The sequence below is a fragment of the Phallusia mammillata genome, chromosome 4 (genome assembly GCF_965637545.1).
Source record: "Phallusia mammillata chromosome 4, kaPhaMamm4.hap1.1, whole genome shotgun sequence".
NCBI classification, from domain to species: Eukaryota; Metazoa; Chordata; class Ascidiacea; order Phlebobranchia; family Ascidiidae; genus Phallusia; species Phallusia mammillata.
Genome location: NC_137255.1, coordinates 17,163,015 through 17,181,411, shown reverse-complemented (window position 1 = coordinate 17,181,411; position 18,397 = coordinate 17,163,015). Strand labels below are relative to the sequence as shown.

Here is an 18,397-nt window from a genome sequence, read left to right as displayed (position 1 = left end):
CTGGGATCGCGATCCCATGTCAACAGTGCAAGGAGATTTACATTGGCGAGACGGGAAGATCTCTGAATACGCGCCGTAAAGAACACGAGAGGGATGTAGCCAAGAAAGATGCTAAAAAATCGGCATTAGCACAACATGCTACTACCCTCGGTCACACCATAAACTTCTCTGCTGCCCAGGTGTTAGCTAGAGAAACCGATTTTCACAAGCGAGGTTTCCTGGAGTCGTGGAACATACATTCTCACACCAACACGATGAACGTTAAAACGGACGTTCTAATGCCGATAACTTATCGGTCGCTTTTGCACCATTGAGCCAGGTGTTATCACACGACCATTGGTGCGAACTGCGTTATTTCTATCGCCTTTTTTGTGTGTGTTTCGCCGCCCTTTTCGCTTTATAATAACTTGTGTTTGCATTGTATGTCATTACCCTGATGAAGGTGTTTCGTATGGGACATCGAAACGTTGGCATATTACAATAAAAAACTGCCGGAAGAGCTAAAAATTCTGTTAATACGTTATGCCTGGCAGCAACAGTGTATTCATGGGTTTACAATGATAAAAGTTCTACAAACCTTTCGAGCACGTCTATTGACTCTAGATTTTCTCCAGCAGTTTGTTCTTTTCCTCTTAACACTGATGCTTCGCACACAAACAAGCAAAAAAGCAACGTAAAAAGACTCGCGACGTATATTCCATTCATCGCTTCACGATTGAAATTTATCTGTTTTCTATTGGTGGGTAACTTAATGTTGAACTTATGTTGAGAACGCAGATTTTAGTAGCTTATATACGTTTACCCCTGGCATGTATTGGTTATACCCGACATATTTTGTCGTTTCTCTTCACTGCCTAATTTAAAAATAGTCGAGACGTCCAAGAATAGATTTGATTGCATAACGCCGATAATTACCTTGTTTTAAGCTATTACTAATTGTAATGAAAAGTAAGGGTTGATCGTTTCGTATTTACCTATTGGTAATGGGCAACTAAGAAACTTCCGGAAGAACATAACTTGGATATTTTATTTTGACGCAGTGTCTTCACACCAAAGTGTTGGTTGTAATTTGAAGCATTACTTTCCGACATAAGTTTATAGTGTCAGCCATAGGTACATTTCGTTGTTTTATTATTTATTTTATCCTCGGCTCTCCTGAAAACGTGAAGTTCGCCGTTCAGAAGCCTGCCTGTCGCGGGTCTGTTTAAATATTTCTTCTTTTTTTATTTTTTTTCAAATTGGTAGGAAAACATTAATGCTGTTCAATTTACTAGCTCAGGGAAACAAAAGTTGCCCAAAAGAAGTTTAAACCCACAACCTTGTGACCAAAATACGCCGTCTTGCGATGGTACTAATTACATTATAATCTGTATTAGCAATTTTCGTTTGCAAAAATGCGGTCGCACAGTGAAAGTCTGCGGCATGTCTACAGTCTTTCGAGTTAATAAACTAACCAAAGAGGCGTCTAATGATCTTTCGAAATAAATTCATATTATTCACTGGGAGAAACGCCAAGGCGTTGCTGGTAATGAATTAAAAATTAAAGCTTCAACAACCAAGACAATGTTATTCGAAAAAAAATGATATAAAGCTGTAACAATGGTCTATTGACACTAGATTTGAAATCAGTTTCTTTATCTACAAATCTACAATTATTGCGAAACGGATTTTTCTTCCATCCTAATGTTTGTATGTTTTAGTGCACTAAAAATGTCACACTGCATCATGTATGTTACATTAAAACTTTCACGCAACACAATAGCAACTTCAACACAAACAATCGTACATACACAAATAAAACTGTAAATGGTGTGCTGACGAATGAATAATCTGAATAAAAAGTGTGGTAAGCATGAGTGTTTAATTCCAATGAATTTGCTTATGGTCTATTTTGACCCAGCGACAGTAAAAACTTGGAACAGAGCATTAACGGTTGCATCGGGATTTTGAAGTTCAGAAAATTCTTTTGCTATTATGTTGAAGTAATCGATCGCCACGTCGATCTTTTTTACATCATCGTAAGTGACTTCGCCGTTTTTCTGTAGAACCTCGTTGTATCGCTGCTCATTTAAATGTACAACCATATCCATGGATCGCATAAAACCGAGGACATGTTTCTTGCTCCACTTAAATGATAGTTCGAGGTCGGGTAAACGACATTTGTCGTAAACTGGCATCAAATCGAGCACATTTTGGTAACGCGAAGCAACGTGAAGATAACTTTGCATTCTCTCTTTCGGAACTTCCTTGAGAAAGGAATAGCCGATTTCTAATTGCTTTGCGGCGACTTTTGCTTTGTCTCCAAGATACGATTGTGGAATAAAGGTCGGTGGCAAGTAACCAATGACCGCGATACAACCGCCAGGTTTCAAAACCCTGAACGCTTCTGCCAAAAATTCCTGAACGTTGAACCAATGAGCAGCTTCGACGCTAATTATCAGGTCAACACTGTCATTTTCAAAATCGAGCTTTTCGGCGTGGCCTACCTGATACTTCACGTGATCATAGCAATTTTTGCGGTTTGCGTCATCTATCTGATTTTGACTGACGTCGATTCCGACTACTTTTTTGAAGTCTGAGGCAAAGAGCTGGGTTGCCTGGCCCCCGCCACAGCCAACGTCCAGTAACATGTCGTATTTGCCCTGGCAGCCTTTTGTTTTGGATTTAAGGTAATCCATCACTGCAACCCTAACCTGGTCGGAAAGTAGCGGACGATACCTGGAATATTCTTGAACAATTTCCTTGTCTTCATAATACCTCTGCATTTTACTTTGTACCCTCTGTTGCTTTTGTACGATCAATGACTGGCTTGAATTCAATAGCTTACGATAGTGAAGACGTGCTTTTGTGATATCACGTTTTGGCGACATGGTTTAGTTTGAGTTTTTCGACTGTTGACTCATTCGCTTAACACTTTTTATGCATGACATCGTTCCATGACATCATTTCCTTTGTCCACCAATTCACGTAGCCTATGTTTATTTATACTTGCCGGATGTTAGAAGCCAATTTATCTTTGGTGATTTAATAGGCATGCTTCGGGTTATTTCTAATGTTTCCTTGATGTGTTCTGTTGGTTTTACGAAACTAAACGCACATTCAATACATATTTCATTTCAACGTTAAACATATACACCGCAGACTCGGTTTAAATGTTTCTATAAATTACGCATGGAATTTTCGCGTTTGTCTATTAAGCGTTGTATGTTACGGGCAGATATCAGGGAAGCTTTACGAAATACGCGTTTCTCATATTCCGAGGCTAAACTGTCGAGAACATTTCCAAATCGACTCTTATGAGAAACGCACAGCATCGGTTGGTAATTATGCAAAATTTTATTTGATAAGGCCAGTGGCAGGGAATATAAAAGCAGCAGCGTGTTCTTTAGCCCCATCAACCTAACAGAGATTATCAATCGAACATTTCAAATTAGGCGAAACTAAAATGAAGGGAGTATTTGTTGCCGGTATTTTCGCCCTGCTCTTGTGTTTACTTGCATGCGATGCGTCTGTGCTGCGAGATAACGAGGAGACAGAAAAAACACAAGATGCAATGGACGTGCTCGAAAGGTTTGTAATTTCATTTTCAATACATCTTTTTCACATTTACATTTTTTGTTTTTGTGAAAAATTGAACAAATCAAATAGTTATGTTATTTAACCGTTTTAGGTTCAAGCGATCCTGGTTAAGAAAGCCAGGAGCAGGACGCAACTACAGACGACGTTGTTTGATTTGGCACAGACATGCATGCAACAAACTAATCAAGAAATGTTACACAACTGTGTTATCAAAACGAAACATTTCCACAAAAGACATGGAAGAAGATATCTCAGGAAACGTCCAACGTGCAGTAAACGTCAGAGAAAAGCGCTCATTTAGAAGAAGAGTTTTACTTTACCGTCCAACTTGTGGTGATTGTAGTCATAGGTGCTGGTAACTAAGCCGTGATTCTAATTTAAAGCTTTTGATTCTTTTGTACCGATGCTTGTGGTTTTGTAATAAAATGCTCAAATTCCGGAATAGTTTGCAAACAAACAACAGTTAACAAACCAAATATATTCAACCAGCCGCCTGCAGAGCTGTAAACGGGCCTGAAACTGGAGCCCGAACCCGAAATTACAAGCCCGAAACCGAATCGTTTTTGGCAAGCCCGTTTGGGCCCGAAAGTTTGATTGACAGGCGTATATATTAAACATTAAAGCCTCAGAAAAGACTAAGACAACCAACACAACCAGACAATTGGTCTTAAACAAGGCGCTTTTTTTAAGAACCCAAGCCCGAACCCGGCCGAAAAGCCCGGCCTGACTTACAACTTTAGCCAGTTATAGACGGATATCGCAGCTGTGTTTTCGCGGTTTTATTTCACTCATTGAAAACCCTTTTTAGTTCCAAAATAGAAGTGCAGAATTTCCAATTTCAAAATCAAAGTGTGGAAATTCCTTTTATTTCCAAAGTCAAAATGCGGGTAGGCTATATAAATTAAAATCACAATCTTATGTTTGGAATTTGGCTTTTGGACGAACTGACATATTCAGCAATTCTTAAGATTTATATTCCATCTTGTTGTTCGAGGTTCGTTACCATTAACTTCACCGATGTATGGGGATTTGGAATAGTTGCGAAAGTTTTTGTTCCTGTATGAGGATCAACGTAATCCGCAAACGCGATTTCCTCCACGCATTGCCAACCCATTTTCTCTATCAGCCGGGCAGAATTGTAAGATGTGCATTCGGCGTAGAATAGTGGAATCTTGTTTGATTTGGCGATAGTCAGCGATCTGTGATAGAGGATACATCAGTTAGGTTTTACAGGTGTGTGTATTATCAAGTGGTCATTTCGCCCCTGCTGTACGTGTTAAGATGTGACCAAATAGTACGTTTCATCGTTTGGTGCTGGCACTTATGGTTAATACAGTATAATAAACTCACCAACGTTTCAATTTTCGTTTTTCTGACTTACAATCAAATTTTAAGGGTGGCGTGGCTGTTACTTATTTATTTTTAACTTTCTAACGTTCTACCCCTCTCTTCAAACATTAAAATTTGCCGATAAACCAATAGTGGAATTTATGACTTAAAAATTCCTATGCTTACGTTTGGGGCTAAACACAACTGCTTGCCAAACGTACCTGTTTATGAGCGTTGTCGTAATGTTTTGTCTGGCGTATTTTGCATCAATTACCATCATTTCCAATACATTGTATAGTCTTTGGTTTGCATGGCCTGGAATCATGCTTCCTAGTTTCCCCAGCAGCTGAAAAAAAAATGTTCTAGTTTTCATGCTGTCGTTTTCACCAAACATTTTAGGAACTCAAGTATGTTGACTCCCACGTGCAAATACTAAAACATTATATTTTGACTTGTTGGCCCTCATTGGGTTCGCGAAAGATTTTGTTAATCAATAAAAAGTAAAATAATTATCGGCTATAATAAAGAACGTGTGTAAGCAAAGTAAAAATAGACATGCAAATAAAATAAAAGCAAATGGCTTTGTAGAAGATAATTGGCTCAACCTTATCGCCATTGCGCAAAATGGGCAAATAAAAATGGGATAATGTGACATGTTAACCTATTTGTATGTGGACCAGTACCTTTGTTTTCCCGGCTCTTTGCGTAAAGATTTTAGATCAGTGATTGTAAAAACATGAAATTTTTTTCTTTGGGTTGTTAAAATGGGCCGCGGGATAAAAACGGTTGAAAACACCGGTCTAGAATTATTTAACAAATCCGCTAAGGGTCCGTAAATCGCAAGTTGGGACGAGCTACTGTTTTAAGCTTATCTTTCATTGCAACTTACGCTACTTATTTGATTGTTCTTCAGAGAGTTCGGAAATTGTCCATATTCAGGTTGCGCGTCCTTATTGTACGGACCACTTACCAGCACTGCGCCACATACCTTTTGACTTTCCATGTCGTACGCACAAACGGACGCGGCATTATCAATGTACCCCTGCAATTTAGTACATAACAGTTATCATCACTGTTGGAAACTATTGCTTGTAACAGTTAATATAACGTACATGTGAAAGATTTAAGTCATTCTGAGCATTAAGTTGTTTTTATGTATTGAGCAGAATACTTCAAAAACTGAAAGTATGATGTATTAGAAAACGCATCTTACTTCTGCTAATCCGCAGACCAAATCCACTATTTCATCCCTCGATAAGCTTCGTGACACTGTGAGAGGTTCTCTTGTGGCAAAATGTTCAATCAGTAGATCATTAACTTCGGCTTGCTCGTACTTTGTTACTCTTTTCCAGCAGATAGTTCTTTCAGGCTTGTTTGTTGTCAGTAGAACCTTTTCTTCCGGCGTGTTTTTCATCATTGACATGACTAAGTTAAATGAATTATGCAGTTACAATGTTCCTGTCGATTTAACTTATTGGTTGGTGCTATGAACTCTTGAAAACGCTTGCTCAGTAGTTTAAACATTTACCACAACCATGAACCACAAGGCAAATATTGTCTCAAATCAAGGTCATGTCTTGCCTTTTTGATATTCAACACATTGTGTATTGGGATTTGTCCCGAAAAATCCGATGCAAACCCATATATTGAAAACTTAATTATGGATTGTTACCAAACGTTTACGAGGGCGGTCTTCTTTTTAAGCAAATACTTTTTATCGTCGTAATATTTTGCACAGCAGTTATAACTCAACGGTATTACAAACATATGCCAAAATAGATTAAATTTAACAGTGTCAATAAATTAAAGTTAATAAATTAATTGCTTTTACAAAACAAAATGTTTCTAAACTACTAAATACATTGGCCCGACAAAAATTGAGGAGCAAATCTGAAGGGTTTTAATACTAAACACTAGCGGGTCCACCTTCAAATGTATGTGATATGTTACAGGCAGATATCAGGTAAGCTTCACGAAATATGCGTTTCCTATATTCTAGGAGCTAAACCAGTGATTTTCCACTGCGGCTCCCAACTACTTATTTTGCGGCCCTCGCCAGACCTTCAGAAAACTACTAAAGATTAATATTACTATTAAAGCTATCGATGTTTCGAAATTTACTATTTTAGAAAGTTTACTTTGCAGCATATTTAGACACTGTAATTATTCAACTCAATCAATCTATCATCGAGAATGATTACGGACAAAGGTAATTGTTTATTGTATTATGTCTCATAAGTCAGAATCTGGGTGGTTTCTTTTGGTAGAGCTACTAACACAGGAAATCACACCAGGGGATTTCCGGTAGATGGCGCAACAGAGCATAGGCGTTGCAATGGCGATAATTGCCGAGTCAGCTATTTACAGCAATTTGCTGATTCAGCAATTATTGTTATCGTCTGCTCCGTTGCGCTATTTACCGGAAATTTCCAAACCCCTGGTGTGAGTTCCTGTGTTAGTAGCTCTACCCTTTCTATTTAGATTCTTTTTGATTGCTGTTATCCTGACTTCTTTTTTAATTTGTTTTTATGCGGCTCTCTTAAACACTTGAAAAACTACATTCGGCCCGGACAATAAAAAAAGTTGAGAACCACTGGGGTAAACTGTCGAGAACATTCAAATCGACTCTTGGAAGAAACGCACAGTATCGATTGGTAATTATGCAAAATTTATTAAAAAATGCCAGTGGCGAGGATTATAAAAGCAGTAGGGTGGTTTGTAGCATCATCTACCCAGAGATTTTATCAATCGAACATTAGGACTTAACCGAAACAAGAGAAACTAAATGAAGGGAGAATTTGTTGGTAGTGTATTCGCACTTCTCATAAACATTGGAGAAAAGCGCTGCGTTTTACCGTTCAACTTGTGGTGATTGTAGTCATAGGTGCCGGTAACTGACCCGTTGTAATTCTTTTTTCATACTTTTCTACCGATAAAGATTTGTGGTCGCTGTACTGCACGAAACTTTTTATGTAACGTTGCTTGTAGTTTTCCAAGACCTTTTTTAAGACTAAAGCACATGGCACCGGATTTACATACAAAAAGAACACATGGAAACAACGACGGCTTAATTAAGCCCCAACATTTAAACACATTCGAAAGTAAATCCAGGACACAGAAAAATAAAGTAAAGAAAAGGAAATACCATCTCTGGCACCAGATTTTTGGCCCTGATTGAGAACCACTGTGTTAGGGTCAGGCGCGCTAAACCATTCGACCAAGACAGTGTGTAGCAGTTTGCTAATGTTCAAACCAACTGTTTAATTGGTATTTAAAAGCTTGTCCACCAGCAAGAGTGTGAAGTATTCTACTGTTTAACTGGGTATTGCCGTGGTAAAAACTCCTACGATTGATTGATAAAAAAAACAGATTTTATTTGTGATATACAACACACTTTAAATAAATCATGCAATATATAATATGCGCTTAAAAACGCCACATCCCAATCAGAATTTTTGTCCGAATTATACCCGATCATGTTTGAACTCTTTTGGGTTTTCTCCGATTATCGTTGGCAAATTATCTCAACGATAATAAGTGCATAATCTATGCATGTATTTTCTACGATCGTCATATATAATCAAGTTTCTTAATTTCAAAGGTAATAAACACATGATCACACCATATAATTCTATGATCACACATCTGACGTAAGTTTTCAATTTTGACCAGAGTACATTTTTAAATTGCTACCCACGTTTTTTATCCCCTTGCAATAAACATCAGACAGATTTGCACTGAAAGAAGTATAAATCAGATATAAAGTAATAATCAAGAATTACTTCGATTTGAGATCCTTACTGACCCAGAAAATAAAAGTTTGGATTATGATATTAGATTGTACATTTTTTGACCATGCGGTAACTGGTGAGACAATCTTGTAAATTACTTGTTTAGCGCGTTTTTTGCTTCACGTGACTTGTTTTAGCCAATAAGTGCCTTTCATCGTTATCTCGGTCACGCTTGACAAACGCGCTCTGAAAAAAAGTTAAGGTAGGCGACAGGATGGGATTGCTGACCAAGAAAGGTAAGACTTGTTTGTTGGACATTAAATACTGCTATTTTAGTAAAAAAAGTGTTGTTGCCAGTCATGTTTTATAAACCTTTCCTTTTGCTTAACATGCAGTGTTGTCAGTGTTATGTAGGTTTAGGCCACAGCTTGCAAACCTTAAACAAATCCACTTGCCAGATGATTGTTATCTCTTTGGTTCTTTAGAGCTAATAAATTGTTTTCCTTTTGAGAGCTATTTGGGTATTTTAAAAAAATGTGTGCATTCTGGCTACAAGCCTTTTGAGCAAGTGGGGACACATGCCTACAACCAAAATGAAAATATTGTAATATCCATGAAGAAAGAAGTTTTATCTTTGCCTCCTGGTTGTGTTTTTAAATGCAATGAAAATGGCTTATCATTGACTGGGTTTGAAAGAACCGATGTACGGCATTATAAAAGAGCAAGGTTGTTTAATGGTTGTACTATTTCTGTTTCAAATGTTGCAGATTCCACCATAAAAAGTAAATTGCTGAAGTAAATGATATTGTTACATTCAATTCAGACAAGTATTTTGTAGTAAAAAAATACTTAAAAATGAAACAACTGTTTAAAACACCCGTTTCATCGTTCACTGTTGGCATTTTTGTTGTTTGTGATTTGGAAAGTGATTATTTTCTTGTGCCATTTGATGTATCTGTTAAAAAATGTTTCGTTTCCTATTACCTTATGGTAAAAAGTTTGTGGCCATTGAGTTACTTCATTAGGCTATATAAATTAAAACAAAAAAACTGTATGAATATGGTCAGTCATTTCAAAACCATGTTTTTGTTTAGATTTCTGAAGGTTAAAAAATGAAAATTTTTGTGTGTGTGAGATTTATCTGAGGAAGCAAATCTGATATTGTTTGTAAACAATGGATGATTACTGAAACACGATGCCGATGGCCACAAAATGACCAAAATGTACAAGAAATGGTTAAGAATAGAGTTTTATCGGAAGAAAATTGGAAAGTATTTTCATGTGAAACTTTATGTCAGTCAAGTAAGTATTTTTACTTGCAAATGTCAACAATATTCTCCCAACTCACAAATATGGTGTATCTTCATGACGTTTTGCTTTAAATTACACTTTAAACTATTACATTAAACAAAATCCTTTGTGGTGCATTGAGGTGTAATTGTTCGCTACATAATTTGTTCATGTTTATTAGATTCCTATGATCGATGCTTAAAAAAGGCTTACACTGCCGAGGAGATTAATGACTCCTCCGAAGATGATGGCAGCACCGGTACACAAATACCTACACTACAGCGGGATAATGCTATTGCACCAAAAAGGTATGTTTAGTGGGTAGAATACAAACAATGTATAAACTACATTGCAAATTTAATGCTTGTGTTTCAGGATATTTTTATCTCCTCAACATCCAGCACCAAGAAAAAGGGCAAAGGTAAAAGACCTAACTAATCAGAGCAACATTTGTTGGGAGTTGAACATTATCAGAACGGATGTTGCTAATGTTTTGAATGCTGTAAAATCCAACAAAGTCATGATTGAAGATGCTCTTGCCTATATCAAAAGTTTAAAACAAGTAGAACACCAAAAGGAAACTACATGGACAGCATTTCAACCAGCTTCATCAGAAGAAGAACTGTCAAATTCTGAATAAATTTCAAGTAAAGATGGTGTTTTATTTTTAAAATGTTTGTTATACACAATGTTTATAATGTTCCAGTAGAATTTATAATGTTTCCAAGTGGAATTTTTTGGTCAGTGTTATTTATTAAGTACTTCTTATATTTACAGGATTTTCAAAATATTGGAAGAAAAATTGATCGCGGAATGCTGCGTGCAACTGTGAGAGCATTTATGAGGTGCTTCATGACAAGGCCCTTGACTATGACCTATGGTCTGGACTTGGCAGTCAAAGAAAAGCAACTAAGAAACCGTTTAGTGGTTCTCAATTGGATGATGTCCTTCGAAGTAAGTTATATTTCATTACACTCAACTCAACACCTGTGGCATTGCAGGTTATTCCTAGTAAGATTATGAAAAAGGTTTTGGGGTTAATGACCAATATTTGTAGATCTGTTAATCACTGATGCCTAATCTATTGGCAATGGAGAAATAAAATAGGTATACAATAGAGCAAATTTATGGCTGGTATAGGATTTTTTCAGTTTGCCATGTACCCCTGGAGGTCCACAAACCACAGTTTGGCATTTCTTGGTTTCAACTGCCCAACAGTGTTGCAACTTTATTGACATTTTTCCTTGTTTAGAGTGTCTGCAATTCACAAGCCATAAATCAGCAAGCGGTCAAGAGGTTGTCAATGACATCAAGACAGTATTGTCTGGTGCTGCGGACTGGGATGGCGGCAGAAATTTAAGAAAAGGCGAAAAAAAGGACAACAAAATATGTGAAGGTGCAGATGTTTCATCTGATGATACCATAAAATACGTTTCATCAGAAGATACAGATTCTGATTGAGTGCACACTGCACTTGTTAGTTGCACACCCTTTTCGTTATAATACCTTCGTTATCTTGCACATGTACTTTTTTAGGCATTTGCAAAAGTCGTGATTTTTGTTATTTCATTTGACTTGTGTAATGTGAAATAAACGTTGATATACACTATTGTAAGTCTTGATTATGTGTGGATTATGACAGATATGCGTGTATTATCAATGGGCATCATGCTTTTTACAAGCATGATGACAAACATGATTCATCCAAGAAAATCTATCTATGGCCGATGTTACATTTGCGTGCACAATCGGGGATAATAACAATGGGCAATATAGGACATGTCTAGCGTATTATCATACATGAAATCGTGATAACTTTGCTTTGATCCGACATAATTTTTCCATTGGGATGCAAATAAAAACTATTTTTCCGCGAGCATTCGCTCATTTTTCTAAATAAGCAGGACTCTGCTGCAATTTCCGAGGGGTATTTGATTTTCTCTAGCAGATTTTTGTCCAACTCGATGAAACATATCTTTGGTGCTTCAGCTTGAACCTAAAATACAACGGCATAGGGAAGGAGTTTGTTCTGCAAAGCAATAAAGCGTTTTACATTATCAGTACAACGTTATTTTGAACAAAGAGTTTTATAGCATATTAAAAATTATAGTGATCCGAATATGTATGTTATTTCAGATAACAGACTAAGATGTTGTGCAACAGAACCAACACACTGGACTCTGTAAACCTAGTTAACCTACACGTTCAAAAACCTCATCCAGCAAGGTTGTCACAGAGAAAAAAATTGGAATTTCAACCGAGGTTTTCATGTTTTTTTCCACCAATGCCGGACTTGCTGCTTCGTGGTTCTCTTTTTCAATCTGTAAAGAAACCAAAGCAGCTGACAAAATTTTAAATAAACAGACGCAGTAGCTACGTGCGGGCCCTCATAGTTTACAGCGGGCCCTCATAGTCTATCACTCTGGCGGCCAGCATCTCCGCTCGTCCCGGTTTCGCCTTGTTTAATCTGCAAATATAAATATAGTACTTATGAATCAGGGTATAGGGAAGAGCAAAACATCCAACTACATTTCGAACCAATATAACACTATACATTAGAATTAATTGTATACCTCGGCATGAGCAATCTCAGTAGACTTTTCATCCTCTGGATGATCGATCCGGACTGGATCGTCAATAGGTCTGTGGACGTCCACTTTCACAATCAACTGACGTCCTTGTATTTTCTGCGACATGTCAAAAACACCGTAAACGTGGGGAAAATTCAGATATGTCATATCAAAATAGTTCTCTTACTGGAGAAGCTCTCTTTTTTATCAACCCATTTATTACCACAGGAACATCCTAAATGTGGTAGTAGATAAGTTATATTCTAGCCAGTTTTTGCAGTCCACTACATACAAAGCTACCTGTAGCACAAAAAGAAAGGCATGCCTACCTTGTGAAACGGTTGAGCTGGTATATTTTATCAATTTCGATAACTCTGAGGTGGTTGTCGTTGTTGCGACCCTTGACTTTCTGCATTAAACATTCAAATACTTAATTGTAAAACACACTACATTACAACTAAACTATATGAACTCTTCTTACCTTCACCCTGTTTTGAAGGTTCGCGCTAGGGCTGTTATCAAACAAATAATTATTTGATCATTTGAAATTTTTAATTGTTTGAAAATTTATCAAATAATTTTTTACGCAATTTCAAATAACCAAACAATTTTTTCCTATGCAGTAAATCTTAATTTAGGTGCAAAATCAATTTATTTTGACAAATTGGTGACATTTTTATGAAATTGAGTGTAAACAAAAGCACGAAACATGTGTTTCCAGCATTATATAACCTTTCCCAAATTATATTGGACTAAAGCATGATACTTTACTTTTTAGCTTATATTTTGGTATTAATTACACCTTGTAAGATTTACATTTAAGGTTTTAGTAAGTGATTGAAATGTTAAAGACCAAAGTTTAATTAACCAAGTGTCCCAGAGAAACCTGTTAAATAATGTGAAAAAAAATACCTGTGGAGAATACATGGCTCTGCCAAATTACGGAGAATAACCAAATGTCTGTGCATGTCTGTACTAATTTCTTTTATTAAAAAAGGTTTAGCATCGATTTAATGACTAAGAGCACAACCACATTGCATTTATGTTTAATAAGTTTTAAATACCCCTATTCTTTAACGGTTCTGGGCCTTACATTGTTGGATTTTTAAATTATTTGATTATTTGATTTGAAAGGAAAAAAATTATTTGATTATTTGAAAAATTCAAAACCTTTATTTGATAACAGCCCTAGTTCGCGCTGTTGCAAATTGGGCTATTCCTACCAACTGTTAAGCACGTTCGACAATCTGTGGGATTGACTTCCTATTACCGCAAATTTGTCGAAAGTGTCTGAAAGATTTTATTGAGCAAGATGGCACGATGATGTGGAGCATTTTGTCGTCATTGTGCAAGTATGACGCATCTGCCTGGGGAATTGTTGTTCAATTTGAAACAATAGGGTTTGCGAGAACAATATTGAACTGGCACTGTTTTATCACAGTTACCTTTATTCGTGTACATTTATATAATATTACATTATTATCTAGGAAGGTGGTAGGCTACGCCATCAGTTTACGAAACCTTAATAGTGGTACGCCTAAATTCATTCGAAACAATGATAAGTATGAATAGGCTACTCAGTGATTATTTTTTGCACCATTGAAACTAACTCTGTCAAAAGGGCTCAATCGCCTGCCCGCCAAAATGTCCATCAGTTTTGGTAAACTTGTAAACGTATCCTGTTTTTTACTTACCAGGAATCAAAACCGCGCTGTTATAATCTCTACAAGTTAGTAATGCCATTTTGCCGAAAACGGGACTATTTGAGGTGGTAATATGTAGCAACATATTATGTAACGAACTTTAACGCAAGTTTGTTATCGTCAAGGATATTTAGTAAAAATATTAAATCCATTGAAATCAGTAATGACAGAAAAAACATTAATGCTGACAGAACCGCTAATCAGAAAAATGCAGTGTACAAAAGATCGCAGACAAATACTGTTAGATTTTGCAGGTGTAACATTTTTAAGCACAAATTGTATTTGGCGAAGCTTTTTTGTTTCAAAATAAATGCGAAAACATATAGTGTGATTTGCGAGAAGATTTGCACCTCAAAACCTTTTTAATTTGACATCAGACGCTTTCACCAACTCAAAATAAATTGTACAAAATGTGTCGACTGGCATCAGTTTCGTCGTGCTTTCATGACAAAAAGGTTCCATCACGATGTTGTGATCGAACTGTTTTTGTCATTGAAACACGATGGAACTGATGTGTACAATCAGTGTTTTTTTAAGGTGTTTTGGGGGACCGAAACGGTCCCCCAAATTTCTCCAGCGGTTTCCCAAAATTTGCCACTATAGCCTAATAAATAATTCGTTTAAGCAAATATGGCTATTTTTTGGTATTTAAATGAAACACTTGCGGTCTCTTAAAACTAGGGTTGGGCATTTGACCGGTCAAATAAAATCTGGTCAATTGACCGGTCAAATACTTGTCAAATAGGTCAAATATCGGTCAAATACTATTCCCATTATTAAATTGCAATTTTAGTTAAAAGTTGGAAGTTTAATCTTCTTCTAAACCATAAGTAATGGAAATGAAGGTTTCAACTCATGTAAATTTGTTTGTGAAATAGGAAATGTTCAGCCAACCCTACTTAAAACTACTTAGCGGTCACCCAAACCAAACCTTAAAAAAACCCTGTGTACAATGTATTTTGAGTCATGACAATTCCCCCATCCAGGGACTGGCATCCGTGGACTTCACCCCATACTGCAAGTGTTTGCGGTAAATTTTAATATTCCGGAGAAAAAACACATTAAAAAAACAATTAAGCATAGTTAGTCGGAAATATTTTGCCAATATAGGTTACAATGTTCACCAGCAGAAGGCACAATTAAGCCGTACCCAGAATTTCTTTTTGATATCGCTTTAAGGCAGTGGTTCCCAAACTTTTTCATATTTTTTTCAAAACGGTCCCTTTGCCATTATTTCGAGGGCTCGCGGTCCTTAAGCCTAAATGTGTATTTCATAAAAACAAAAGTTGATTGCAGGATTTTAGCTAGTTATGCAAAATTGCGCATAACAACCATCCAAAGACAGCATATGACATCACAAACAGGACAAAAACATTACAATTGTGCGCGAACAATTGCATTTTTGATATAGTTGTCATTCAATAAAGGCCATTGTTTAGCAATGGAGACAGTCGATTCTCAATTCTACGTTGATTTCAACTTATTTAGTGGCACAAACTGACGCCAAATAAGATTATAGAATTACTTCAACCGTTTCGCGGTCCCCCCAAAATTCCCTCACGGACCCCTAAAGGACCGCGGACCCCAGTTTGGGAACCGCTGCTTTAAGGCATGCGTGCTATAGTAAAAGTGCGCCTCACTTCCTGAACGTGTTGACCCAATTATGTGCTTACAGTCAGTTGATTTAATTGCGCTGTGCAAAAACCAGCTAGTGGGAGAATTATTTTTGTGTAAATAGCTGTAGTCGTAATAGTTTAGGTGGGTAGACTATACTTATCACAGCTAATATGGTAGGTGCCAATAGTTGCTCTCATGTTCAGCGTGTAACAAGTTTGAATTTCAGTTCGCTGCAGTAATTTTTGCAACCGTTGTTTCGTTTCAAGTTTACACAGGGCATTTAGCTCTGGCTTAAATAGTTTTTGCGATTTTACAACACAAAACTGCTTCTAAATTAAAGAACGCAGATAGTGATGGTCAGTTTAATTAAAGTCCTGCAATCGATGTTTTTGACTTCATTGTTGAAAAGTGTCATTTCTTTCATTTTTGTCGGTAAAAAATAAGACTCTAGCTTTTTGGCGGTAATTATAATTAACAGTATACTGTTATTAGTGTACAGTGGGGGCAGTTTAGGCAGGAATGTGAAAGCCCGTTTTTCTTGTTAATTAACGTTATTAAATCGAATTGTAATAAAGTGTGTGCAAGACTATTTTTCTAAACACAAATTCAAAGTTTCAATAAGTAGGCTTATAAAATTAGTTAACAATGGTGAAGTCCAAAGTTTACATAAAAGCGCAAGAGTTTGTTGGGGATCCGACAGAAGAAAATTTTAAAGTCATTGAAGAAGAGGTTGATGATAATCTGGAGGACGATGGTAGGTTGATTAAACCTTTTCAAAAAACAAAAATAAATAATAAAAAACCGCATTTTTTCAAAGTATTGGATTATTGATAATGTCACGTATTCTGTTTGCATTACAGAGATTCTTACTGAGGCGTTATGCATCAGTCCTGATCCGTAGGCTACATTAGGTAAGACAGCATACTGATAAGTGGTTTAGATAATTTGTCAGTTCTTTTCCTCACGTTTGATGTATTTACCGCTATACCAACAACCTATATTCTGAATTTTCATGGAAACATGTAATTTACGTTCTCTATTTGAATGCGTTTAAACATGCTGTACGTCCGCAGAGTGTTTCCAACCCCAGTTGGTGGCGGCTTTCGTGCATTTCAAGTCTCTAAGTAAGTTTTAGATAAGTTTATAAGCGTTCTATGAGTATACAATGCATATAGGGTACTTAAAAGCAAAAACGCGCAGTACCCAGAGGGATCAAAAGTCCTACAAGAAATCGGATGGCGAACAATTTCCAAAAGCAAAGGAGAAGCTGTATGGTATCGCTGCGACGATCTGCCAACAAACGAACCAGTATCGGTCGCAACTGGTGCATTGGGTATGCCAGGGTAGGTTGACGTAATGTACGAAACGACTTTTAAGATTTTACGAAGTTGTTTAGCGTATATGTGTGTTCTTCAGAGTCACAGCGCATTACGGCTTGACTAACTTTTGTAATCCAAAAGCTGGTGAGACTGTGATGGTTTCCGGAGCTGCCGGTGCTGTCGGAAGCATGGTCGGCCAGATCGCTAAGATATTGGTGAGTTGGTGCATATCTTAGTGATTCGATTATTATAAGACGCATGTTGAGGTAAATGAAATTATTTTAGGGATGCAGAGTTATTGGAAGTTGTGGATCTGACGAGAAAGTGAGATTTACAAAATCTCTTGGTTATGATGCAGTTTTCAACTACAAGACCCAGGACTGGAAAACAGCTCTCAAGGAAGCCGCTCCAAATGGAATTGATTGTTATTTTGACAACGTATGTTAAACTTGACAGCAATATCGACATTTATGGAATACAGTACACTATTGTGATTTGGACACATGCCAATTTTTCAAGTGTGCACAATGTATTACATTAATTTATTTAGGTTGGCGGCAAAATGTTTTTTAGGTATTTTAGGTTGGCGGCAAAAATCGGCTGTGATTGAACAAATGAATGTAGGAGGAAGAATTGGAGTTTGTGGTGCTGTTTCTACTTACAATAGCACAGATGTCCCACAAGGTTGGTGTTTTATTAAAAAATGCGACAGTTTTGTAATTGCGTTATATTTGTTTTAGCACCTGTTCTTCAACTCAGTGGCGGCTCGTGCCTAAAATTTGTGGGGGTGCTGCTCAAAATTTTAGCCTTTATTGAACATATATAAGTTGGCAATATATAGAAAACCTACATTTATAGTTTTCTAGCCATTGTTTTGTGTAGAAAAACAAGTAATACAAATCTTAATTAGAAACTCCATTGTGACGTAATTTTTGTTACGCAATAATGTACACGGGTGTAAATAGCAGACGATATCATTTGTGTATTTTGTTTACTTGCACAGCGACGGCTAAACTGTTTAGCCTAAACACCATAACATGCAGTAATAATGTGGAACAAAAACACACGTGACACAGACTTGAAACTAAGCGGTTGTAAATACGGTAAAACACAACAAGAATATAGAAAAAAATGACACTTCACAGATTATAATTGTCACACAAAAAAATAGCCATACAGCTGTTTATTGGTATCATAACTGACAAATTTAACAACCACTTTACATTTGTGTCAGAACTTGTTTATTTTAACATCTTTTT

General features: G+C 36.7%; 4 protein-coding genes and 1 pseudogene across 5 annotated transcripts; 3 read left to right on the top strand and 2 right to left on the bottom strand.

The window, feature by feature from the left end:
- Positions 1-1,886: 1,886 nt before the first annotated feature.
- LOC145223256 (uncharacterized) lies at positions 1,887-2,990 on the bottom strand. The gene has a single exon (XM_080089645.1). It carries the CDS (start codon positions 2,868-2,870, stop codon positions 1,887-1,889), a length of 984 nt encoding a protein of 327 aa, XP_079945771.1. The 5' UTR covers positions 2,871-2,990.
- On the top strand, positions 2,864-4,021 carry LOC145223258 (uncharacterized). Its single transcript, XM_080089648.1, has 2 exons — positions 2,864-3,570; positions 3,671-4,021. The coding sequence occupies exons 1-2, from the start codon at positions 3,446-3,448 to the stop codon at positions 3,936-3,938; spliced, it is 393 nt and encodes a 130-aa protein (XP_079945774.1). The 5' UTR covers positions 2,864-3,445; the 3' UTR covers positions 3,939-4,021.
- A 483-nt stretch (positions 4,022-4,504) lies between these two features.
- Positions 4,505-5,944, bottom strand: LOC145223257 (arylalkylamine N-acetyltransferase-like 2). The gene is made up of 3 exons (XM_080089647.1): positions 5,798-5,944; positions 5,130-5,254; positions 4,505-4,778 (listed from the first exon to the last, which is right to left on the bottom strand). The coding sequence occupies exons 1-3, from the start codon at positions 5,909-5,911 to the stop codon at positions 4,550-4,552; spliced, it is 468 nt and encodes a 155-aa protein (XP_079945773.1). The 5' UTR covers positions 5,912-5,944; the 3' UTR covers positions 4,505-4,549.
- A 2,860-nt stretch (positions 5,945-8,804) lies between these two features.
- LOC145225242 (uncharacterized) lies at positions 8,805-11,538 on the top strand (annotated as a pseudogene). The gene is made up of 5 exons (XR_013859835.1): positions 8,805-9,941; positions 10,111-10,237; positions 10,305-10,576; positions 10,707-10,883; positions 11,182-11,538. The product of XR_013859835.1 is annotated as an uncharacterized LOC145225242 (transcript).
- A 4,908-nt stretch (positions 11,539-16,446) lies between these two features.
- LOC145224866 (prostaglandin reductase 1-like) lies at positions 16,447-18,054 on the top strand. Its single transcript, XM_080091470.1, has 7 exons — positions 16,447-16,573; positions 16,680-16,719; positions 16,887-16,943; positions 16,995-17,162; positions 17,236-17,353; positions 17,424-17,580; positions 17,721-18,054. The coding sequence occupies exons 1-7, from the start codon at positions 16,465-16,467 to the stop codon at positions 17,876-17,878; spliced, it is 807 nt and encodes a 268-aa protein (XP_079947596.1). The 5' UTR covers positions 16,447-16,464; the 3' UTR covers positions 17,879-18,054.
- The last annotated feature ends 343 nt before the right edge of the window (positions 18,055-18,397 follow it).